Source organism: Oculina patagonica, chromosome 1, assembly GCF_052425735.1.
Source record: "Oculina patagonica isolate OP01 chromosome 1, crgOcupat, whole genome shotgun sequence".
Taxonomy (NCBI): Eukaryota; Metazoa; Cnidaria; class Anthozoa; order Scleractinia; family Oculinidae; genus Oculina; species Oculina patagonica.
The window spans coordinates 31527512-31550982 of NC_135758.1; the positions used below are offsets into that span (position 1 = coordinate 31527512).

Genomic DNA, 23471 nt, shown 5'->3' on the forward strand with positions numbered 1-23471 from the left:
ATGCCCGCCAAGGTTCCCGCGCTGCGCGCTGACTGGTGGCCAGCGGTCACCTGTTGAACGTCTAAAAAGCTAAAGCTCGTGGAGTTGTTGAGGAGGATTCGAGACGATGTATGCCAGGGAAAAATTGGCATATTTATGTTCCTGTATCTCAATTTTTATACTACTGCTAGGAATTTTACCTTGCTGTGATGCTAAAGACCATGTAGGTGAAGATCTAGACGAGAAAATCGCGTTTGATATGCCGGGACAGCAACAGCCGATCTCATTTGCTCCTCATTCCACGGGATACATTGTTTATTGCCCATGCATGGGTAAGTTACAATTAATATTTTGAAAACATCGAGGTCATAGTTTACATGTACTAACGCTGAGTATTTATAGATCTCTCTACATTCACGCTATTTTTAATTTTTTATTGCGTGATGTCAGCTAATAAGTAAGCTTACAGGCGTGAAAAATACTGCTCTGTTAAAAATACAATAAGCTATAAATTATATCGACAATTAAGCTTATATCTTTTTGCTTTATGGAATACTGTTTGAATATTTTTAATGTTATTAATATTCCCCTGTTATGTGCTGATCTTGAAGGAATATTTTCACTGGGAGTGTGTTTATGGAGGCAGCCACGTTGGAGATCTAATAAAACAAATCTAGAAGCAATTTGCATAACAATAGCACTTATTACCCAAAGGAGAAGAAATCCATTGTTTATATAACATGAACCTCTGACGTGGCTGCAGTAAAGACACCAGTCTATTGAGAATTTATCACAATGTGTGAGCAGGAGCTGCCAAGACCTTTTTATACCAATAATTAAGAATTTATGGGCTTAGTCTTACCAAGGAACATAGAGATCTTAACTCACTTAAATATTTCAATATAAAGAAATTACAATTGTAGCCAGAAATATTTCATCTCTCACTCAGTTTCACTATGTAGAATAGAGGAAAGTATTATTTATGGGGGTGGGTGATGGGAGGGGTTGTAATTAGCTTCCGCACCTTTAAAGTCAACACACAGTAATGTTATCATTCAATTTTCTCTTCATTTTCAATGGCCAAGAATGTAATATAATGACAACTCATTTTCCAAAGTTGTTGGAAGACCTCTTGGAGAATAATTTCAAGATTTATACTACCAATGACAAGCTTAGTTATTGAATGATAAAACTATTATTGAACTCGGTTATTGCAAGATATCATAATTGGTCAGGCTCTCACAGATCTCCTCGGTGCTGATAAATCACATTATTCTTTTTCAAGCTTGCCCAGTAATTGTTTATTATTACAGCAGAGATTCCAATTTTTTTTCAAAATCTAGTTTGTGTTGAAAAATTTCTTGTAACACCGGAAATGTCCACATCTGGTACAGCAGGTATTTTTTGCCTGTTACAGGTAGCAACCTGATTATTGAAATCTATTTTAAAACTTAATAATTATAATCAGCAACTGCAAGAACTTAATTGGTTTATAGTTCCTTCTATCTTTCCTGCTATGTGTTTCAATTAATGTCTTATGCGTGGGTTTGTTCGTTCATTCGTTCCTTGCTTCCTTCCTTCCTTTCTGCCTTCCTTCCTTCCTTCCTTCCTTCCTTAATTCTTTCCTTCCTTGGTTTGCTTTATATGACCCTGGGTCATAACATCCACATTAGACTAAAAGACATGATTGTGATCTATAGCAGATTAAAATTAAGGCACACAAATGTCTCATATTTATCTGGGATGAGACAAAAGTCATATTGTCATTAAATCACTTCAACCTGGAATTATTTAGTGTACACAACAACAACAAAATTGAACAGACACCAAGAGGCAACAATGACCCCAATTATTTAGCCAAGTTCCAAGTTGCTTGCGGCTATGTTTATATCCATGAGCACATCTACAGTACGGGCACAAACTGCTAAACTTACTAAAAAAGTCTACCTGCAGTATAAGGAAGACAAAATAGTTTAGTTTATAAATAAATAAATAGATAAATAAACCTTATGTGTTGTTTCCCAATCAGGACGGTTTGGAAATCAAGCTGACCAGTTTTTAGGATCATTGGCATTTGCAAAGGGATTGAACCGAACTCTTGTTCTCCCCCCATGGATAGTGTATCCAAGCCATAAACCAGGTGACTCTGTGAGTTCAATTTATTATAATTTTCTGAAACTTTTCTTGAGTTTATTTGATGTATAATTATTATTATTATATATATTGTGTTTGCAAGATTTTGCAGCTAGATTTGATTTTAATATCAATCTGTTATATTCACATGTAATAAGTGACTTTCTTGATAATTTTTTGCTGACTTAGGTTCCTTAAAAGCCGACATAATGGCCATTCATAAAGAAACTTGTGTCATGTCTTGTTAAAAAAGTCAAGTCTGCAATTATGTTGGAGCTTTTTAACCTTTGTTTTTGTAGCATGAAGGGTATTGACGTGTCGTGCAGTGACAGAAAGTATCCATATCCATCCCATGCATGCATACCTGCCAACTCTCCAGATTTTCCCGGGAGTCTCCAAGTTTTTCATTTAATCTCCCGGTCTGATTTTCGGAGAGTATTCATACATTGCCTTAAATGATCTCCTCATACAATGCAAAGATTTCTGGACATCTCCAGAATTTTGTACTCTGGGGGTTGCCGGCAGGTATGTGCATGTGGGAGGTCATTGAAAATTCTGGCGGGGTGGGAGGTATCAAAAGCCTAAATTTTTTAAAGTAAAGTATGAGGCTAATAAAACTAGAATTTCTAGAGGGGATGGGGGTTCAAACCAACAAACCTTTCATGGGAGATTGTATGGATATTTAATGGAGCAACACATTGCTTCTCCACTAGGGTGAGACACTAGTTCATCACAGGTTATGTAGTACAGAGATAGGCACTGTCAGAGACAATAATTAAATAATGCAACAAAATGACCCCAATCAGGACTCGAACCTGGTCTTCTTCTTATTTCATCATTATATTTTTGTGTTTTTTTTTTTGTGCATAAATGTTAGTTATATGGAATTCTTTTTCTCCCAGGATAGAGTACCATTTGATGACTGGTTTCTTGTAAAACCACTTGAAGCTTATCACAATGTTATTACAATGGAGAAATTTATGAAAGACATTGCACCAAGTGTTTGGCCACCTGGACAGCGAATAGGTTGTTATTTTATTATGTATATATACTGGTCATTTCTTCTATTTTCTTCTCAGTGCAGTTGGTTTCTCGTGGGTCTGCATAATCTGCGAGCCAGCGAGCCATGCGAGCCATCATGTGAGCCATGCGAGCCATGTGAGGCATACAAGCCATCAGACTAATAAAATTATAAAAATACCAGCTCACCTCGCTTTGCAAACCTCTTTCTTTGATTGGTCTTGGATGTCAAATTAAACTTTTGAGTTGCAATTATGGGCTGGATTGTCAGGTTTGCTTGCGGTTAGTTCTGCCCCTGTTTGCTTGCGGTTGGCTCCACTCCGGTTTGCTTGCGGTTAGTTTCATTCCAGTTTGCATATGCATGTGGTTAGCTGTACACAGGTTTAGTTGCGGTTAGATTCACCCCTGTTTGCTTGCGGTTAGTTCCACCCTGGTTTGCTTGCGGTTAGCTTTTATTTGTTGGTTGGGGCAACACTATCACAAAGTGATATATTTATGCTTTTAGCTTATAAACTTTAAAATTTGGATTTCTTGGTCAGTGTGGCGTAACAGACTAAAAACCAGCCTTGAGTGGCTCGCAGGCTCGCACCGTGCTCGCGGCTCCCAGATTTGAATTTTCGCAAAATAAATAATGGGTTCTACTGAAGGTTGATCTAGTTTAAATAATTTCCTGACAAGCAAATTTCTTATGGCAATCATAAATTTGTCAGTTGGATTATTAAACAAAGTTGGAACTATACCAGTGAATTTATCATCTCATTTGAGAATTGTGTAATAATTCCATATTATAAGAAAAAATGTGTGCTTGGCATTTTCAGTTCCTGTGATCTCAGCTCCTGAATGTAACTATCCAGCCTTTAACCAGCTTTATAACATAATTTCAACTTTTATGTTCAGAAATGTATTTTTTGAAGGAAATTTAATGACAGCAGAAAAATTATTAGAGGCTCTAATATCAATAATCAAAAGTAGTTACCACTCTCTGTTCTTTTGAACTGAATCAATCTAATAACAGCTTTCTTGTACTTCAAAGTTGTCTTCTGTGTTGATGTCTTTTTAAGGTGAAATTTGTTGGTGATCCGACTAATCAATTTTTAAATAATTAAATTCTACCTCAGGTTTTTGCTACTCATTTCGAAATGGACAAAACTGTGGAATGAAGGAAGGGAATCCCTTTGGTCCTTTCTGGGATCACTTTCATATTAATTTTGATGACTATCGAGAACACTCTGATTTGTTGTGGGACACAGACCAGGAATGGGCCAGGCAAGGTTGGGACACAAGGTACTTATTGATATAATTGTGAGTTGTTTTTTTTTTAATTTAAGATGGAAGACACTTCTTACTCATTTTGTTTTGGTAATGTGACAAAATGTGGACTTGTGTCTTGATGCATAGAGTCCTGGTTTTTTATGATACTTTAGCAATACGACCTAATTTGAAGAAAACATCAAAGGGAAAAATTAATATGTAATTAGAACAAGATATTTCCTTTGTTTACCCATTATTTGGTGTACCGTAATGATTCAATTTAGCGCCAGGGCGCTTATTCACTTTTGGCACCACAAGGGAGGGCACTTTTTCGAGACAGGGCACTTATTCAGGATGGGGCACTTATTTAATTTTTTTTTAAGAAAATTACCGAATGTTAAAAATAATAATAATAAATATTAAAATAATTAACAAAAACAGAAACTGTAACAGTAACAAATTGTTGAAAGTCCAGTTACTTTAAAACTAATTGTTCATTTTAGCAGTAAATATATACCTGTATGGTACAGTAAATGTTCATGAGTTTTTGACGTCCATGACTTCAACAGGGGCAGTTATCCACAATAAGGGATGCTTATTAGAATAGCGGTGCTTTTAAGAATGGAGGCGCTTATTAGAATGGGGGCGCTTGTACTTATTGGAATAGTGGCACTTATTGACAAAAACACATTTGAAAGGGGGTGCTTATTTGGAAGGGGGCGCTTATTGAAGGAGGGTGCTAAATCAAATTTTTACGGTAATCCAAAAGGTAGATTGTGTAAGACCAATGTTGGAGGGGCCAGAGGGTAAGGGGGGTGACTGCCCAGGGGGGGGGGACTCCCATATGAAACGGACGGGGATGCTCGTCGGAAATTTTGAAAAGAACCCCTAAAAGAGACCAATCTGGGTGTGGCTCAAGCCTTTCTTGACCCCTAAAAGATACCAAAAAACTAAGAATGGAGTTTATATTTGTATATTTCTTCGTGTGTAACCCTAAACGAGACCATTATGGCTAAAAATATTGGCGTTTTGGGCGTTTTTTTCCCGGAACACCCTAAGCGAGACCAAAAGTCCGAAATTTACACCCCTAAGCGAGACGACAAGCATCCCCGTCACTTTCATATGCGAGTCCCCCCCCCCCCCGGGGGTGACTGTGTCTCCTTGTTGTAGAAAAAATGAGGTCCTAATGGCTGAACCCCTCCCCCCCCCCCCCCACCTGCTCCTTGTATGTCCAAATTATCTAGGCCAGTGGCATGTCCCAGGGGGGGGGGGGGGGGGACTTGGAATTTCAAGTGACAGGGATGATCAAAGGTCTTTTTGGGGTTTGAAATATTTGATTCCACGATTTTTTGGGGAAGGAAAAAATTTGCAAGTATTTTTTAAAAAGATTTGTGGTAGTGCCTTGGCTGCATAGTTCTATAAATAAAGTACAAACAAACATGTTTTGCTGTTCATTTTTGGGGGGTTATTTTTCGGTCTAGGGATCTTGTGGTCTTGACTTTTGCCCCCATCAATCATCCCTGTCACTTGAAAAAGCTAAATTTAGTTGAGACTCATGAAAATAGGGTGTGCAGGTGGGCCCATGGCCACTTCCCTCTTGCCACATACCTCCTGTGTAACTTTTATTGGATCACGGAGGCAAGCGTGGCCGAGTGGTTTGGGGCGCTGGTGTTGTAATCCGGAGGTCCCCGGTTCAAGACCTGCCCTAGCTGACCACTAGCTGGATTTGTTTCTCGGTTGTCCCGAGTTCAAATCCTCGACCAGGCTTTGTATATAGCCAACTGGTCTGCCTCCTGCCAGTTGGGATTTTTAACCTTGTTATGTTCATTTAAAAATATTTGTTTCCTCTGTTTCAGTAGCATGCCTGTAAACTAGCTATCTCGTAGAGATATGAAGCTAAGTGCATGACCAATATAAACACCATTTATTTTTATTTTTTTATCACATCTTCAATGAATATTACTGTTTGTTGACTGATTTCTAGATTTCCAATATCAGAGTATCCTGTAATAGCTCTGATGGGAGCTCCTGGTGCCTTCCCTGTGCATGAACAAGACAGATGGCTACAAAAGTTTGTCCAGTGGTCAGTGAAAATTGAAAAGAAAGCAAAAGAGTTTATCGCCAATGTCCTGAAGAATGAACCATTTGTTGGTATTCATCTTCGCAATGGAATTGATTTTGTAAGTAATTATAGAGGAATTAGGTTTAGGCTATGTTTTTGTGTAAAAGTTAGTGTAAAGCCTGTGTGGGAAGTGCGGTGGCCTACTGCAGGTTAAGCACTGGACTCCAGATCAAGTGGTCCAGGTTTAAGCACTGGCTGGGGTCACTGTGTTGTGTTCTTGGACAAGACACTTGACTCTCACAGTGCCTCTCTTCACCCAGGTGTATAAATGGGTATCTGCGAATTTACTGCTGGGAGTAACCCTGCGATGGACTAGCACCCCATCCAGGGGGGAGTAGAAATACTCCTAGTCGTTTTATGCTACAGAAACCAGGATAAGCTCTGGCCGGGCCTGATGGAACACTAGGCTCGTACGCAGACTTTACCTACCTTTACCTTGAAGCAAAAGAAACAAACTGCAACAAATCATCTGTTTTCCTTCTGTGATCTTGTGAGTCTAAAGTAGCTTAGTGGTTAGAGCATCTGACCAGTATGGGGAAAGTCATTGGTTCAACTCCTATTAGGGACCCCATGGCGACTCTGTCCTATGGCCTTGACAACCTGATTTCAGTTTCTTACATCAATATATATGACGGAGCTTAATATTTCCATTTTTTATTTACCACCAAACTTCTTTTTAGGAAAGAGCTTGTGAACATGTTAAAGACTCAAGAACCCCCTTCTTCTTTGCGTCACCACAGTGTATTGATCCCAGCTCCGACAAGAAACTCACCTATGAAATGTGTTTACCCCCAAAGAGTGAAATCCTTAAGAAAACAAAAATGATTGTGAAGAAAGCAAAAGCGAAAAGAGTTTTTGTAGCAACAGACAATGATCCAATGATAAAGGAACTCACAGAGGCACTGAAGTCTTTAAAGGTATGTAGCAGTTTTGTTTGAAAATTTACTATTACCTATGAACAGGGCGATAGGGCGGGGCTGTGATATAAACACGTGGAATTGTTGCTGATTTAATATACCTGTGCATTCAAGTTCTCAATCGAGTTGCGATGCAAATGTTGAATAATTCCTACCATTAATCTCAAACCTCACAAACCCTATAGCAATAAAAAATATTTTATGCAAGAAAAGTTGAACTCTCAATCAACTCTCAACTTCGGCTGGGTTTAGTGTTAATAAGTTTTTCCGAAAACCCAGCGCCGGAGTGCAACTCTCTTACCATTGGGTGACCACACCTCCCATTAGGATGTCAAAATCACTGTAACTGGTTTTATGTCATATACCAGGTTTTATTAGGTTTGATATCCACAAACCAAATTCAGTTCTATTGCTGACCATTGCTGTTGTGTTTAGTTAAAGCCCCCCACAACAAAATTTTCAACCCCACAACGCGCTTTGCGAGGTCGTGCGAGTGTCATATTTTTAAAACACTTTATGACTGGTCCCGAGGGAAACAGTTAGCAGTAAAAACCCGCGTGTAAGAACCTATTTTTTTAGAGTTTGGCAAAACAGGTTCTTGTATTATGGGGTACTTATTGACAGTTTAGGCTAAGTAGGTTCTTAATCAGGTTCTTAATTTCTACAGAGTAGACATTGTTGTTGATTATCAGAAAATAGTATAAAATCTGGTCTGTTCTTCATTACAAATATTTATTGAGACTTGTTTTAGGGTGTTTGAGAAATTGTGAAAAAATGTACCCATGTTACCAAAAGTCCAACAACATACTGTATATACCCCAGTAACATCACCTTAATCTGGTTTTTGGTAAAAAATATATATAAATTAAATAGTTAAACCCTACATATAAGAACCTGTAGGAATTTGTTTGGCTAAACAGGTTCTTATATTTTGGGATATTATAAAAGCAGACAACTGTACGACAGAAAAATTTTACGCGAAATTTCTGCCAGAAGGTTCTTAAATGCCTAGGTTCTTACACGCGGGTTTTTACTGTAGCTTTGTCAGCTTTGTTTCCCGAGAATCCAGCCGGTCGACGTTTCCCGAGGCGACGACGGAAACAAAATTGACTGGTTTCCCGAGGGGCTTATCATTAAGCGATTTGTTATATTTTTCGCTCGCTTCGTTTGCGGATCAGATTGGGAGCCTGCTTGCAGGCTAAGGCAACAACTAGTGCACAGGTAAACTAGTTACCCTCTGATGTCACAGATTTTGCAATGTTGCCCTCTCAGAGACTTCTGGCGGGAAACGGAGTTTCATTGTTAGATATCATGTGACCTCGAAGTAGCCAATGAGAGCGCGCGCTGTTGGAAAAAAAATCCACGTATATAAAAACATTTTTTTTTTCCTTTTTAACATAGCGGTATTTTATTGTATCTCACCCTTTTACACCAATCTTGCTGTTGCAGGTGTCAGTACACAAGAGACATCCTTCAGATGAAACCAATGATCCAATAGTGGAGTTAGCTGTATTAACAATGGCTGACCACTTTATAGGAAACTGTGTGTCAAGCTTTACTTCATTTGTGACGCGTTATCGGGCAGTGAATGATAAACCAACATCATTCTGGGCTTTTAAAGATGAAAAGTAAATAGACTTTTAAGGCGTTGGCACCCATAATAGGCGTTTTCTGGTTTTGTTTTGTTTGTAATTGCGATCAAGTCCTCTTTTCCTGGATAAAAGGCGGGAAAGAATGCGGAGTCCCACAAAGGAAAGAAGGGATTGATCGCGAGATTTGGAGGTCAGAGGACACAAGAAAGACAGAACCGGAAGTTGTTGTATTCTAACATCACAAGTGCGTGAATTAAAAAAAATTTCAGACCCATCAGAATGCGCGCAACCTCAGTTATTTATACTAAAAGGTTAATATAAAGGGTATTTATAGATAGGGAACCAAGCACATCGTGCAAATAAAATTCATTAGATTTTTCAATATATTAGAATAGTGTGCTTCTAGTCGATACAACAGCAGTGTTAATATAGTTATACTGCGAACGTCGAACAGGCTCCCGAGTAGGACGGCGAAAAAAAAGACACTCAGCTGGCTTCGCTCACCGATTTATTTTACGTCCTTCTGCTCCACTTGGGAGCTTGTTCGCAGGCTACAGCAGTGTGTGTGCGTGCGTGGGTGTATTTTGGAACCAAGGGAAAACGGTTCCAATAGGTCGGTGGAACTTCCTTCCTTTTCTTTGACTTAGCAACCCCCATCTTTTACTCATCACGCCTCCCTTCTTACCATTTGTTGCCCCATTATTTGGCGAACTCATTTAAAAATCTGATGGGACTTGTGTAACTTCTGCATAGCGCGCCCAGGTGACTGGCTTTCGGAGTTTTTATGGTACAGTGTAACCCAATGGGTGCAAGCAAAACGTATTTTTCCTCTGTGATCGCGGGGGTGGAAAACAAGATGGCTGCGCAAAAACTGCAGGCGAGTTCGCAGTCGGAAGAGAAACCTGATCGCAGTCTACAGAGCTGAACGCGTGTGGATTTTCTGAATATTTCCGAGTGCGGAAATCCGCCAGCGTTTGCAGTTAACGACGAAAAATGCTGGCCAATTAACGAAAAGCCAGTGCAGGGACGAAGCCGTAAGAAGGAAGAGGTACATTTGCGGAATCCCTTTCTCCCTCCCTCCCCCCCCCCCCCAAAAAAAAAAAAATCAATTTGGCCCAATCTCCTCGCCGGCTCGCGCAAAACCCAAATCAGTCACATTTATGGGCTAAAAAAACTGAAGTTCAATTCTCCGTTCGAAAAAAAAAACCGCCATCTATAATTTGATTTAGTGGTATGTTTCATATATCTAAATATTTTAATTCAGAGATGCAGCACCCTGAAAGTAAGGAGTTGTAATATTTCGTGCTGAATATCATATTCAGAGACTTTCCTGCACGCGATTGAGTCCACAATGGCCGGGACCATGGTCACGAAAGTTCATCATGCACGGCAAGAAGCAAAAGTTGCTAAAGGTTGAAAACGTTGTAGAGCACCTTATCAAACAAAACTAAAAAACCATAACGAAAAACGCGAAAAGGCGAAAAAATTTAATATCTACCGTAACGACCATTTGGACACTAACGCGGTTTACGAGGTGGTCGCGCGTGGATTACACGGAGACACTCGCGGGGTTTACGAATCACGCGAGGCCGGTCGCAGACAAAATCAAGTGCTTGTTTGTTTTGCTCTTTTGTGCGTGATTTAGTACGTGCAATTGCTCTCACAACAAACTGCGCGAACAAAACAATACACTTATTTTTACGCGCAGGGTGCAAATTAATAAAACAAAAATAGAATTGATCACGAGAAACTGATATTTACAAGAATTTAAGTCTGCTCAGTGTACCTCCTTCCTTGTAAATAATTTATTGGTATCTCGAAGTTTGACACATTCAGGACGAAAGCAATATATTTTTACATCAAGTGAGGTTGATATTGTTTACATGCTATTCAGCGACGTATTGAAATTCCATGGCATACTGCATGCATCTGATCACCGGACAAAAATATCTAACAAACTTTTCTTCGTATTTTACCTTTTTTTTCGTTATTTCATTTCGTGTTGACCTGGTAAATTATAGAACTTTTTCAGATGCGCAGACATTCCTATCGTAAGGTCACCAACCCTTTTAATTATCTGAAATCGACGGGTATTAAAATAAATACGAAGACGTGCGGTGTGCCATTTCATTTCATTTCACTGAAACTAAAAGTTGCATCAAGAACGCTAAAAACTATCACTTTCCATCTGCGTGAGTTTTGAAAACAAGCAGCCTATCTTTTGTAGAAAATAAAGGTATCGATCCATTTATTCTCGAACAGGAGTCGCGATCATGACCGTTCGCATGTCTAAACTTTTATAAACAGCTTTTTTTCTCAGAATCAGTTACTACGGTGGCGCGCGCCCTCCCACCCTACGTCGCGTCTCCCGTCCCCTCCCCTCCAAGTATTACACAGTGGCGAAAACGAAGCAAAATTCACTATCAAATTCATCAAACGTTTCTTTGTTATAGTTGTAGTTTTCATTGTTTTGCAATAGATCATATGATCGCGTATTTTTTTTAATTTCCAACAAACGTGAGAAAAATCTTTAGTCTTTTGCTTTATACTGTTAGGTATCCGTGCTACCGTTACTAGCCTAAACACGTATACAGCTGATACAGAAGGCATAACGTCATCGCTGAATAATTAGTTTGATGCTCTATATGGGTTTGAACCGTTTAACGCGCTGATATTTATTTTATTTTTTATATCGATGTAGAAAATATTATTTAAACTTGATTTAAATAGGTGAGAAATAGTTTTAAAAGAAGGAATACCGTTTAAATCGCCATCTTCCAGAAAGTGTTTACGTCTGCCGTTTCACGTATTCTGTATTCTAGCAATTTCCGGTCGAATAATTTATCAATATTCATTGGATATCATCTCCCGCCAAAAGAACCTCACCCATAGCAACGGAACAAAACATCTCTAAATATAGTATCGACGAACGTCAGGCTTCTGTTTCTCGCGTTCTGATTGGTTGCTACTCTTCGACACGTTGATTCTGACACACAACGAGGTATGACGTAATGGAAGCTGATTGGCTGAGCAGGTCCGAATGATCTCGATTTCACAATCGTGTCGCTCTTCAACGTCTATTCATTCACGGAACTTCATTCGACTGTGCCGCGTTGAAGTTTCGTCGTTGAAAAATTTAAATTTTACCGGCAAGTTTACTCATCTAAGCGATTCACAACAACGTTACCGAGAAGATCATTCTCCGAAGACGTCTGTGTGAACATGGATTGCGAAGCAACAAGGATTATCCAAGTTTCTTTGTCGAAAATAACGGATTCGCGTCGTCGGCGTGGCGGTCCTGCACTACGACGTAATTTACTAGTTTCCCACGTCTTGAACAATGTGTTAACCTCAACAGACTCTGCTTATTGTACGTACAGAACGAAAGTGGAGATAGATATGGACATAGACGCTATGGACAACGAAGTTGTGCCTTTTGACAAATCGAAAACGACGCCTGATATTCCGGGTGGGTCCATGGAGGCAGGAAATGCGACACATACAGTGCGTTCCGCGGCAAAATCAAATGAAAGAGTCACGGAAATGGAACAAAGCGTCCCTACAAATGTCAGGAAGGGCAATGTGGAGGTTGTGGACATTGAAAAAGCCGTAAAAGGTGATAAAGAACGTGGGAAAGAGAAGAAAACTGAAGTAAAATGTGTAACCGGTTCGAAACGGGCGAGATCAGAGTATGTAAATGAACCTTGTGACAGCCACGCGGTTCAGAACAAACGCTTGAAAACTGAAATTGAGAGTGAATCATCAGTAAGAGAACTGAATTATCAAGAACCTATGGACATCTCAGGACTTGTTAATGTGTTTAGCAGCAGCTTTTCTGGACTTTCTAGTATTCCTAGAGCAACTTCTTCGATTGGATCGAATCTGGACTCCTTTCAATACCTTCCTCCCGTTCAGCCGGTCGGTGGCGTGTTTGGTTGGCCGCAGACCGTTGTAGAAGCGTTTTAGTTGTGTTTTCGTACAGTTTTTTACGTCGTTTTGTCCATTTTTGCCTTTGTTTATTGCTTCCGTGCTCTTAGCGGCTACGATTTATAAAGTTATGCTCGCGCGAATGTTTTGATTATGACAAAGCCAGCTCATAATTAACTTACGTAATAATTGCAACGATTGCGATCTTTGAATGTTCAACCTTTGCTACTTTGTTTCGTATTTTCTTCTATAAGCGATCAAAGTTGTATTATACTAGATTCATTCAACTCTTCTTCTCATACGTTTAATTCTTAATATTTTCTAAAGTTTATGTAAAAAGCTGATGCCTACTCGTTTTATAAGACTGCAGTATTTTCATGTTAGCTTACGGCTTCATATTAACGAAAAGATATATTTTCTAAAGGGCTTTAAATTTTTTAATCGTAGTCAAGTTAAACGAAATGCGCAATTGCTATTTTTATTCCTCTTTATAAGGGCAAAAATCCTCAAATATTTGTTGGTTGAATATGTTATGGCAAATCCGTGACACGGGTCATTGTCAATTCACGCATTTGTAATATATTGCAACGAAATTCTTGTAAAAACGAAGAAATATTATAAAAATAAAGAATATTTTGAAAGAAATGTTAGTTGTTGTTTTTTTGGTGTAAAAAATGCAGCATTTTCACCGAGTGCTGGCAGGAATATGCCACATCATTCTGTCCCTCGTGGGGGTTCAAAGTATAAACAATAAATCTAAAATTAACCCTTTGTTAACCGATCTTAATATTGATGCAAGGTCAAGTTCGGTATCATCAGTGCTTTGTTTACATTACGTCATGGCTTAAATCGTGACCTTCTGCTTCCGGTAGAAATGCTTTGAAATCTGCTTTAAATTGAGTCAGGACTTCTGAATTTTTGCCTCAACAATTGGAGCCTTTTTTTTAAAATCCTTCCTAGGTTACATAAAGCAAAAGAAAAAATTAGACATCTTTGAAATGTTACTAAAATCCCATTGAGAATATTCATGACTTTCAAGTCCTAAAACCTGACTTCCTGATCAAAAGATCAAGGAAGACAAAAACTGATATTTCCATAATTTTACTCCCACTTCCTTTCCTGGTTCCTTCCTTTACCGCCTGATGTCCTGAATTCATAAATCACAAACGCTGACCCGGAAATGTCCAGTGGCATCTTGATATTTGAACCTCCAAAGCTAGGGAAATGAAAATTGGTTCAAAGCATCGGGTAGTTTTAGAAATCGGAGGTAGAATTACAGTGTTCAACCGAGGGAAGAGAAATAAATTTTGGTTTGAGTTATCAGAAGGTTTAAAAAATCAAGGGTTCAAGAAAATTATTAGGATTACGATACATTGTGTGCTATTTGTGAGGTCTTAAGCAAAATGAAAATTGTTTTCTTGCTGTGCTTTTACTGACCTTTAAAATCCTCACAAAGGCAAAGACATCTTGATACAGGCCATTGTGTGTTGCTGCAAAAAGAGATTTCTCCCCTGTCCATTTTACTGCTTTTGTAGGACACAAACATACGGGTAAATACAATTTCTTTTTGATGGGCTGTTGATACTTTGATTTTACCAAAAAACAAGGAAATATTGATGCCAGTAAGTACATGTACCGCTATTTACTAGATATAATCTCTAACTCAAAACATTTTTCAGGAAATTATGGTAAAATCATAAAACTGAAGACATCCCTGGATCAGTAAATCTTTTTTTATTGCTTCTGTTTGCAATTTACACACCACTTCTTCCTGTTCACTTTCCCCCTTTCACCTGTATATCAAGGATATCCTGCTCGCCCACTTTACTGGCCACTCCTTTGGCTAAGGACCAAAACAGTTAGCTTAAATTGTTTGGGGAGGGTGGACAGTTTGCATTTTTGTACTAGTGTTTTTTTTGTTTGTTTTTTTGTTTTTGTGGGAGGGGGGTCTTGCAACATCCTAGACTGATATGGGAGTTCAATACTTACCACTCCTTTGGCTAAGGACCAAAACAGTTAGCCTGAATTGTTTGGGGGATGGGCAGTTGGCAATTTGTGTCAGTGTTTTTTTGTTTGTTTTTGTGGGGGGGGGGGGGGTGTCTTGAAAACATCCTACACTGATATGGGAGTTTGATACTGTGTTTGGATGGATATGAAAATATAAATTAACCTTAAAAAATTTTTTTGAATTACACAGATACCTACAATGTTGTTAAAAAACATTCATCTGACAGATGAAAGCGTCTTACCACTTGCCAACATTGAAAAGGGGAACGGGGTACTGACACGTATTTAAAAGTTACTATGGTGATAAATTCATGTTTTTAAGAGCGTTTCAACCAAAAATGTCCATGGTTGTAGATCACAGTTTATGTTGATTTTTGTGAAGTTGTTGCTATTGTTGAGTTTTTGTCTTTGTTTGTAAATACTTGCGCATTTAATATAATGACTACAACTTTTTCTGAACTCCAGGGTTCAAATTATTAAAATATATTTTTTTAAACTTGTCGATCACCGTGTAAGAAGCAAAATCATACTCTCAGAAGTAATATAGATTTCTTTCCCTGCCATTCCCTGCACGAAGAGCAGGAACAGATAATGGATATGATCAGGAGCCCAGATGGGCTCCTGATATGATGTAATCAGACTGTTCTTTAGTATCAATGGAATGTTTGGAATGTTTTAATGTTACCACACTGGAAATTACATCACCTCCAAATAATTCAGGCCACATAATGTTTATGTCAGTCATGTATAAATTTTAATATTGTAAATAATTAATCTTACTGTATCTAGTAGTGTTAAATTTTTATATTTATTAATCTATGGTAGTTTTATTTTTTACCACCATATAACTTTTTTTATATTTATAGTTTAAACATATTAATTCACTCATAGTTTCATTCATTCATTCATTTGTCCTTCATTTTTAATTGCATGGGAGCCAAAGTTCAGATCAGGTGGACATAAGCTTAACTGACTTGTGTGATAGCGGTTATAAGCCCGAGGGGGGGCTCTTATATAAAAGGGACAGGGATGCTCATCAGAAATTTTGAAAAGAAACCCAAAAGAGACCAATCTGGGTGTGGCTCAAGCTTTTCTTGACCCCTAAAAGATACCAAAAAACTAAGAATAGAATTTATATTTGTATATTTCCTCGTGTGTAACCCTAAACGAGACCATTATGAATAAAAATATTTGCTAAACGGCACTACCCGAAAACCGGGTAGTGATTTTGATTGGTTGATTTAAAACCTTCTTTGCATAATTATGTGAAATTATGACTGAATTTTAACGCGCAAGGATTGTAATTTGAAAACGTTTGTAGGCGACCAGAGAAGGATGTCTGAAATTCAGGCTAGCCACGGGAGTGTTGATCGAAATACGTTTTTAGGTTTAAAACGCATAATAAAGCAACATTCTGAAGCCTGTTTACTACTGTCATCCGGCGGAGGGGGGCATATATCCGCGGGGCTTATAATCGGATGTATTATTCATCTCCCCTATGAAAGAGACATGGATGCTGTTGGTGAGTCCTAACTAAGAAGAAACATCTGTTCATGGCTGCCACTCAACGGGTACAATACCGTAATAGGCTGTACGCGTTAGAGCACATGCATACAGGTTCTGGCCAAACTGCAGTGAGTCAGAGATGAGCGCGATAAATATCGGGTTAACACACGCTTTAATACGTCAGTTAGTACTTACTAAAGTTCAAGACAAGTTAGCTAGTGAAGACCTTAAAAAATAAACACTGTGTCCGCATTAAGTGCATTCGTAAGAAACTTGTAACATCGCAAAAACGGCGCGCCTTTCACGCACAACCTTGGCTGCACAAAATGCGTTTGAAAGAGATGGTACCCGAATTTTTGTCAAGAAACAAAAAGGCTTCATATTTTCGCGTAAGTAACCAAACTTACAGTATAAAACGTTCCATTACTCGTTAGTTATAATGGAAACCCAAGTTTCCACAGTTCTTTCAGCAACACAGCTTAAGTCAACAAAGTCAACTATCAAATACTTTTAAAAATCATATCATAAACGGCTGACTTTAATAGTGACTACAACAGCCATACATATTACCTTTATCCTTGTCACTCTAAGATCACCAAGGTTTAAAAACAGTTAAAAACCACCCACAACATTTTAAAAAGTGATCAAAATAAACTTTTAAGACAACAAAAGATGTTCACGACAGTTGCAAGGGAGGAAAAGTGAACTCGACCAGGTTTGATCACGGGGGATTTTCAGCGGGTGAATTTTATTAAATGTTTGTTAACAGTTTTAACAAGACAGTTTTCTGGACTTGAACTTAAGTTTCTGCTTGGTTTTCTCCAAATTGCAAAATTGATTACGTGGAGCAATTTAGAGGGACAAGGTGGCTTTCTTACTTTTAAAACAAACTTTAAAAAAAAAACATTAAAACCGTAACATGTTTTTTAAAACACTTTAAACTAGTAAAATTCACCATAAACTGACATATGATAAAAATGCGAGTAAATACTTGGTTTTTTGTGATTTTTGAATGTTTCAATTTTTTTTTTGCTAATGAAAAAAACACACGAAACAAAACTAACATGTACAAACAATATTACAATAATGAAGTGAAATGGTTGAATAAAGCCTAGCCTTCAAGGAGGGCGAGATGTGCAGGAACTGAAACAAAAAAACGCATGAATGGCTCAAAAGATAAAAGGGCAGTAGCTTCTGACACTATATTCTCCATCCGTGTATCTAAACGAAAGAAGACTGGCCTAAACACCCAACTTAAGAAAAGCGTAAGTAAAATCGAATGATAACAATACAACATTTGAGAAAAAGCGATCGCACCAAAAACTCTAAGGGCCGATTATTAAAATAAGGTTTTATAATAAACAGCGTTGAAGAAACTCGTGCCCCAAGTCAGATTTAATTTACTAAAAATAGTGTTGGCCAAAAACTAAAAATTTAAGAGAACAAAACCTCCCCTTCACAACTTAATGTGCTGACTAATTGCATGTACCATAGTTTAGGTCACAGAAACTTAGGATGGCTCTAGCCACGGCATTCTGCGCAGCTTCGTCACCTCCCCATGCTTTGCGAAAGGGAGAATCAAATTCCATCTGTATAGCATCAATATCCCCGTGGTCTCTTGATCCGTATGTCTTCACGGTAAATCCTCCAGAGAAATAGCTATCCCCATTTGGGCTTTGGTCTTGAGGCGAGGGAACAGCATCCAACCCTTCTTGATTCATAAAGTGGCCCAGACTCTTGTTACCTTGGACGAAATCTTTGAAGCAGGCATTGTTACTTCCACACCTGTCCTGACCAAGGCTTTTGATCGAGCTCTCCGCTATGGTGTAGATTCCACTGTCAAGTTTACTGCCGGAAATGACGTAGCCAAGCTCCGCTCTCGCTGGGGTGTGTGCTTGGCCGTGGATATCGAGGAGGAAGCCGCGACCGGAGATGGCCGATCGTGCTTTGTTGATGAAGTTGGTGCAGTTTTGATAAGCCGTGATTGCGTCTGGCACTTGAAAAGTTGCTTCATTGATTTCTCTGTTGGCATCAAGTTTCTTCCTCTTTAGCATGTTGTACACAACGTGTGGTCGAAGACCTGTAACAGTATACAAATACAAATGTAGTTTTATGATATAATAAATCGTATGAAATAATGGTGAGGCAGTGTAATGGGAGTGGTTTTTGGCGCTTGTCTTGTTTGGGGCGTGGCCGCCGGGAACGGGGAGGGGATGGGGAACTTAAAGACTATCCAACTGGTCAGTTACCCACCGGCGTATTTTTAATTTTCACAGGGTTACCATGTTAACAACAGGACAACCAGTCTAAGGCCCATATAGTGAGTGGTAGGCGAGCGCTAGATACCCGGCGCGAGAATAACTGAATGGATTTTTATACTAGACTGTCCACAGCCCTCTATTTTTTCGTGTTTTTTCGATCGATGAGCGCGCGGTGAGAACGGCGAGAGAACTGGACGCCAGCGCAAAACAAGCCAATTTTTTGTTATTGTTTACCAGATAAAAATGCAAATCAGATAAAATCACCTCTAATTTCTTTAATTTTATCTGCAATGTCTCGTGCAATCGCTTTAGTGTACAAATCATTCAATGTTCGGGCTTTGCAATCTGAAGTTATTGAACCGCAGCCATGGACCCAGTTGCAATCACCATTGCTTTCTTCACAGCCGTACGCCTCTCTATCCGGCCAGTTGTTGCCGTTTGCTTGTGTTGATGGATTCTTGTTTCCCCCATGAGAAGCGGTTATGATGATATCCATATCACCATGTTCGTACTTCGTGTATCCTTTAAATCCCCACTCGACGGTTACTCCGAAGATACCAGGCAGGAAAATGCCACAGAAAAATAGGTAGTAGACAGACATGACTGTAAAATAATTAAGTAGGTTGAAGATTAATTCAGAAATCTACTTAGATAAAAAAAAAATTAAACAGATTTAAAAAACGAAATTAAAGTAGCCATTCGGGTACATTAGCTTTTTCTCTCTTCAACTTTTTTCAAAGTTACCGAGAAGAAAGTTCAACCGACAATGCAGAAGAGAATGATGTATTTTTCGGGTGAAGTCGGATCAGGAGTTGGAGTAACTTGGCGGTGCGGTAAATCCCAACCAAAAATTCCAAAAAGAACTCGTTTGCGAGTAGGTGGGGGTGAGGGAGATTCTGCATTTGCTTAATTACATTCTAATAGCGAAGCGCGCGAGTAACATCACGACTCAGACAAGACTCATACGAACAAACCGAAATGGCGGACGATTTTCCTAAAACACTTTCTAAAGCAGCCGGTATTCCTTAGACAATTACATAAAACGAAAACTTCGCCTAAATTCCTTCTATTTCTCTCAGAACACGCTAATGATTGTGAGCCTCGTGGCGGTTATATTCATTTGCATTCTATTTTTAGACCTCGCGCGCTACGAAAAAAGCAATTCACTGCTAGCATTAACGTTATGAACCTAACAAATTGACCGTCAAGAAAAAGTAAAGCATATTTGCACCTGTTCTGCTCATTAATCCTCGCGGTCGTCACCTTAGTCCCTGTGACGTCACGACGTCTTGACGATACTAACGCTGATGTAGAAATAACTGCTAAATCGAAGAAGCTTTGCACGAGCTGGTTCGACAATCTTGGACTGTATACTTCACACTTCAACGTTCACGTTCCGTTCTACGTTCTAACTAACTTTAAGATTACAAACGCTGCGTTAAGAAGCTACGAATGACCACACCCATATACGCAAGTCCGGTGTTGTGAAATAGTACCATTACGTTTCAGTGTTGCTAATCACGTTCTCTACACGTTCTACCACAGGTACCCCAAGCTCTATGGGAGAAATAAACTGTGTGACCTTTGTTCAGCGTTGTGTGAGTGTTGTAATTTGAGCGTCACGGCGACCGTTGCGTTACGTCGAAATTATAAGGATTTGTATGGGAAAAAAACGATTCCTACTTCAGTTCAAAAATGTGAACAAGTTTTCAATAAAAACATCTCTACATGAACTCCCTTGTCTGTTTATTTGTCTCTTATGTGGTTTTTGGAGCGATTTACCGCGTTTACAGTGAGTTTTAGTTCCATTGCTTTTCTCTCTAGTCCTCTATGTATAGAGAGAAAAGCAATGAAACTAAAACTCATTGGAATCGCGGTAAATTAAATCGCTCAATTTCTCCCATAGAGCTTGGGCTACCTGTGGCTCAACAATGCTGCATGGACATTATCATGATTAATTCCCCGCTACGTGGGTTCGTTCCACAATTACAATACTAATCCTCAAATGCGGTTGGGAACGATACTCATAAGCGGTCGACGTGCAACACGCAAAAAACGAACTGAAAGGACTAAAAGGGCCGAAAATAAGCAAAACTTGATGGGAAACTCAAAACTGATAGTTTGTTATTGAAAAACAATTTAAGAAGGAAATAAATAAATAAATAAATAAATAAATAAATAAATAAATAAATAAATAAATAAATAAATAATAGGTATTAAGACTGTAAGGCAGGAGATGTGGGCACGCAATTGCACGCCAGTTTGTTTCTAGGCCTTTTTACATTTCTTGCAAGGTGAGTAAAGAAATCTGAGAGATTTCACTTCGAATTTAAAACAAATTAAGTATTTCGCACGAGTCAGTCTTTGACATTTTAGCGAGTTTCGTTCATTTCGGTCATTCAAGAAAGACAGCACTGTCGTGATATCGATATTGTCACCATTTTTGGAAGCCGTTGATGATATGATGATAAAGCTACTTACCTGTGGAATCACTGTCTTGAATCCTGTGGAATCCTGTCTTGGCGGAGAACAAAATCCAACTGAGAATGCACGAGAGCAATAGTGCATAAGTATACTCTACCTACTTTAGTTACTAAGGAACTAATGAAACCATGACAGTCGACGTTTGTCAAAGAAGGAATTTACATTTCTGCTTTGTGACATTAGTATCTCGTGTTTGTTTCAGTCCATTGATCTTGTAACAAGGGTCAAGTGTGTTTCCGCAAGAGCAGGATTGATATATTTTTTTTAATAAACAGGCAACTTGTTCCCTAAACTAATTCGTCGTCAACTGGTCTCCATACACGTTTGTGATAAAAAAAGAAAGAATTGGTTATCATTTTCACTTTGTTCTTTTGCAGACGAGTGAGTATTAAATGTATATTCGGCTCATTAAACCTGTTAATTGAGTGCCGGTTCAATTTTATTGTTTTTTAAACGTTGGTCGTTGTGCATGTGGCGTTTTACTCAAAACCTTAAGCGCCTGTGACGTCACGTTGTCTTGACGGTAAATATTTATCATGTTTATAGTCTCTTTTGACAGTTGCTTGGGAGTCAAAGAAATCAGCCGGAAAACAGAACGGTCGACTGCTTTCAAATTAACACTGATTTACATTTTCCTTAGTGACTAGTGTTTGTTTCACTCCACTGAATTGATGTCTGCACAAAAATTAGCTGGACGAAAATCCAAACTAACACAAAAAAGTTCCCTCTTAAAATTCGTCCATGTTTATTTTCTCTACAAAAAAAATGGTCATAATTTTTAACGTAACAAGGTGTATAATACGTCTGCAAAGCCATTGTTCTGCTCATTTAACTTTTTAAAAGTCTTCGTTGTGCTTTGCCTGAACGCCTTATTTCCTGTGACGTCACGTTGTCTTGACGGCACTATACTTGGGGTAGATATCACATCCTCGCCACACTTACGTTTATATTTGACAGTTACTTGGCAACTAACGAGCCAAGGCGGCCGACTTCTTTCAGATAAAGAATTTAAGTTCCCTTTGTAATACCTCGTGTTTGTTTCAGCCTTATGGATTTTTCAGATGGGTTAGTTACATCTTAGCCTGCGCAGAAACGAAATCAAAATTTAAATATTAAGTGAATTTTTTAGTTAATATTTACGTTCTCCACTTAACATTTTACGTTGTTTCTTTAAGGACTGAAAGGTTAAGAAGTGAACAAAAATATCAGTAAAACGCAGCTCACGGAGCTCTCGTTCTGCTTATTAATCCTTTGTAAAACTAGGTTTCTGTGATCTTCGTTTGCTTAATTACCTTAGTGCTTGTAACGACACGTTGTCTTGAAAGAAACTGGGGCTAGAACGCTTTCCACCAATAAATCACTATCCTAGTGGATACCGTAGTTTGTTTTGACAGAAGGTATTCATTGGATATCGATTTATTTGATGGATTACATTTGAACAACTTGTTCCAGTTTAACAAAAAACAACATAATTCTCTCAAGTAATGCATTTACATTTTTCCTTAGTATCCGCGTTTGTTTCAGTTCATTGAGCTCGTCTGATCGGTCAGGTATGTCGGTATGGAAACCAGTTTAAAACAACACACTTGATCATTTCACGTTGTTTTGTGGACTTGACGGCTGGTTCACACGAGCGATGCAAGCGCAATGAATGGAGAATTGTCCGTTTTCACGCACCTGACTTGCGTGACCTGCGCAGTGCCGTTACTCTGCTCGCTGATAAACTTGTCATCGTACCCAGTGTGCACATGTCAAAAAAAAAAAAAAAAAAAATCCACGTTACCATGTACAAAATACAAAAGAATTTGAACTCCAATATGAGGTCTGGAAAGAATCATAAACAGCATAAAAAAGTCCGTTGTGGTTTGCCTGTTTGTGACATCGAGTTTCGTTGACAGTACTAAAAGCCATATAGGAGGTGGAGGAGAAGCCACGAGCCAAACGGCCCACACTGCCGGAGCTTATCCCGGTTTCCGTAGCATTAAGCGGCTAGGAATATTTCTACTCCCCCTGAATGGGATGCTAGTCCATTGCAGGGTTACTCCCCAGCATTATGTCGCCGGTACCCATTTATACACCTAGGTGGAGAGTAAAGTGTCTTGCCCAAGAACACAACACAGTGACCCCGGCCGAGGTCAGGCTCGAACTCAGACCGCTCGATCCGGAGTCCATTAGGCCACCGCGCCTCCCCATATAGGAGGTACAGTGGGGTAAAATAATATTCTCAAAGTGTATCAAATTGTTTTTGTAATTGCAAAGTTGACTCATACTA

General features: G+C 38.8%; 3 protein-coding genes across 3 annotated transcripts; 2 read left to right on the forward strand and 1 right to left on the reverse strand.

Moving 5' to 3' along the window:
• Positions 1-9087, forward strand: LOC144664181 (GDP-fucose protein O-fucosyltransferase 1-like). The gene is made up of 7 exons (XM_078525296.1): positions 1-311; positions 2009-2127; positions 3015-3138; positions 4251-4416; positions 6368-6563; positions 7186-7422; positions 8872-9087. Exons 1-7 carry the CDS (start codon positions 107-109, stop codon positions 9052-9054), a joined length of 1230 nt encoding a protein of 409 aa, XP_078381422.1. The 5' UTR covers positions 1-106; the 3' UTR covers positions 9055-9087.
• Positions 9088-12064: 2977 nt separating this feature from the next.
• LOC144664200 (uncharacterized) lies at positions 12065-13586 on the forward strand. Its single transcript, XM_078525314.1, has one exon. It carries the CDS (start codon positions 12237-12239, stop codon positions 12978-12980), a length of 744 nt encoding a protein of 247 aa, XP_078381440.1. The 5' UTR covers positions 12065-12236; the 3' UTR covers positions 12981-13586.
• A 3023-nt stretch (positions 13587-16609) lies between these two features.
• LOC144664064 (uncharacterized) lies at positions 16610-21311 on the reverse strand. Its single transcript, XM_078525196.1, has 3 exons — positions 21197-21311; positions 18980-19318; positions 16610-18534 (listed from the first exon to the last, which is right to left on the reverse strand). Exons 2-3 carry the CDS (start codon positions 19314-19316, stop codon positions 17930-17932), a joined length of 942 nt encoding a protein of 313 aa, XP_078381322.1. The 5' UTR covers positions 19317-19318; positions 21197-21311; the 3' UTR covers positions 16610-17929.
• Between the last annotated feature and the right edge of the window lie 2160 nt (positions 21312-23471).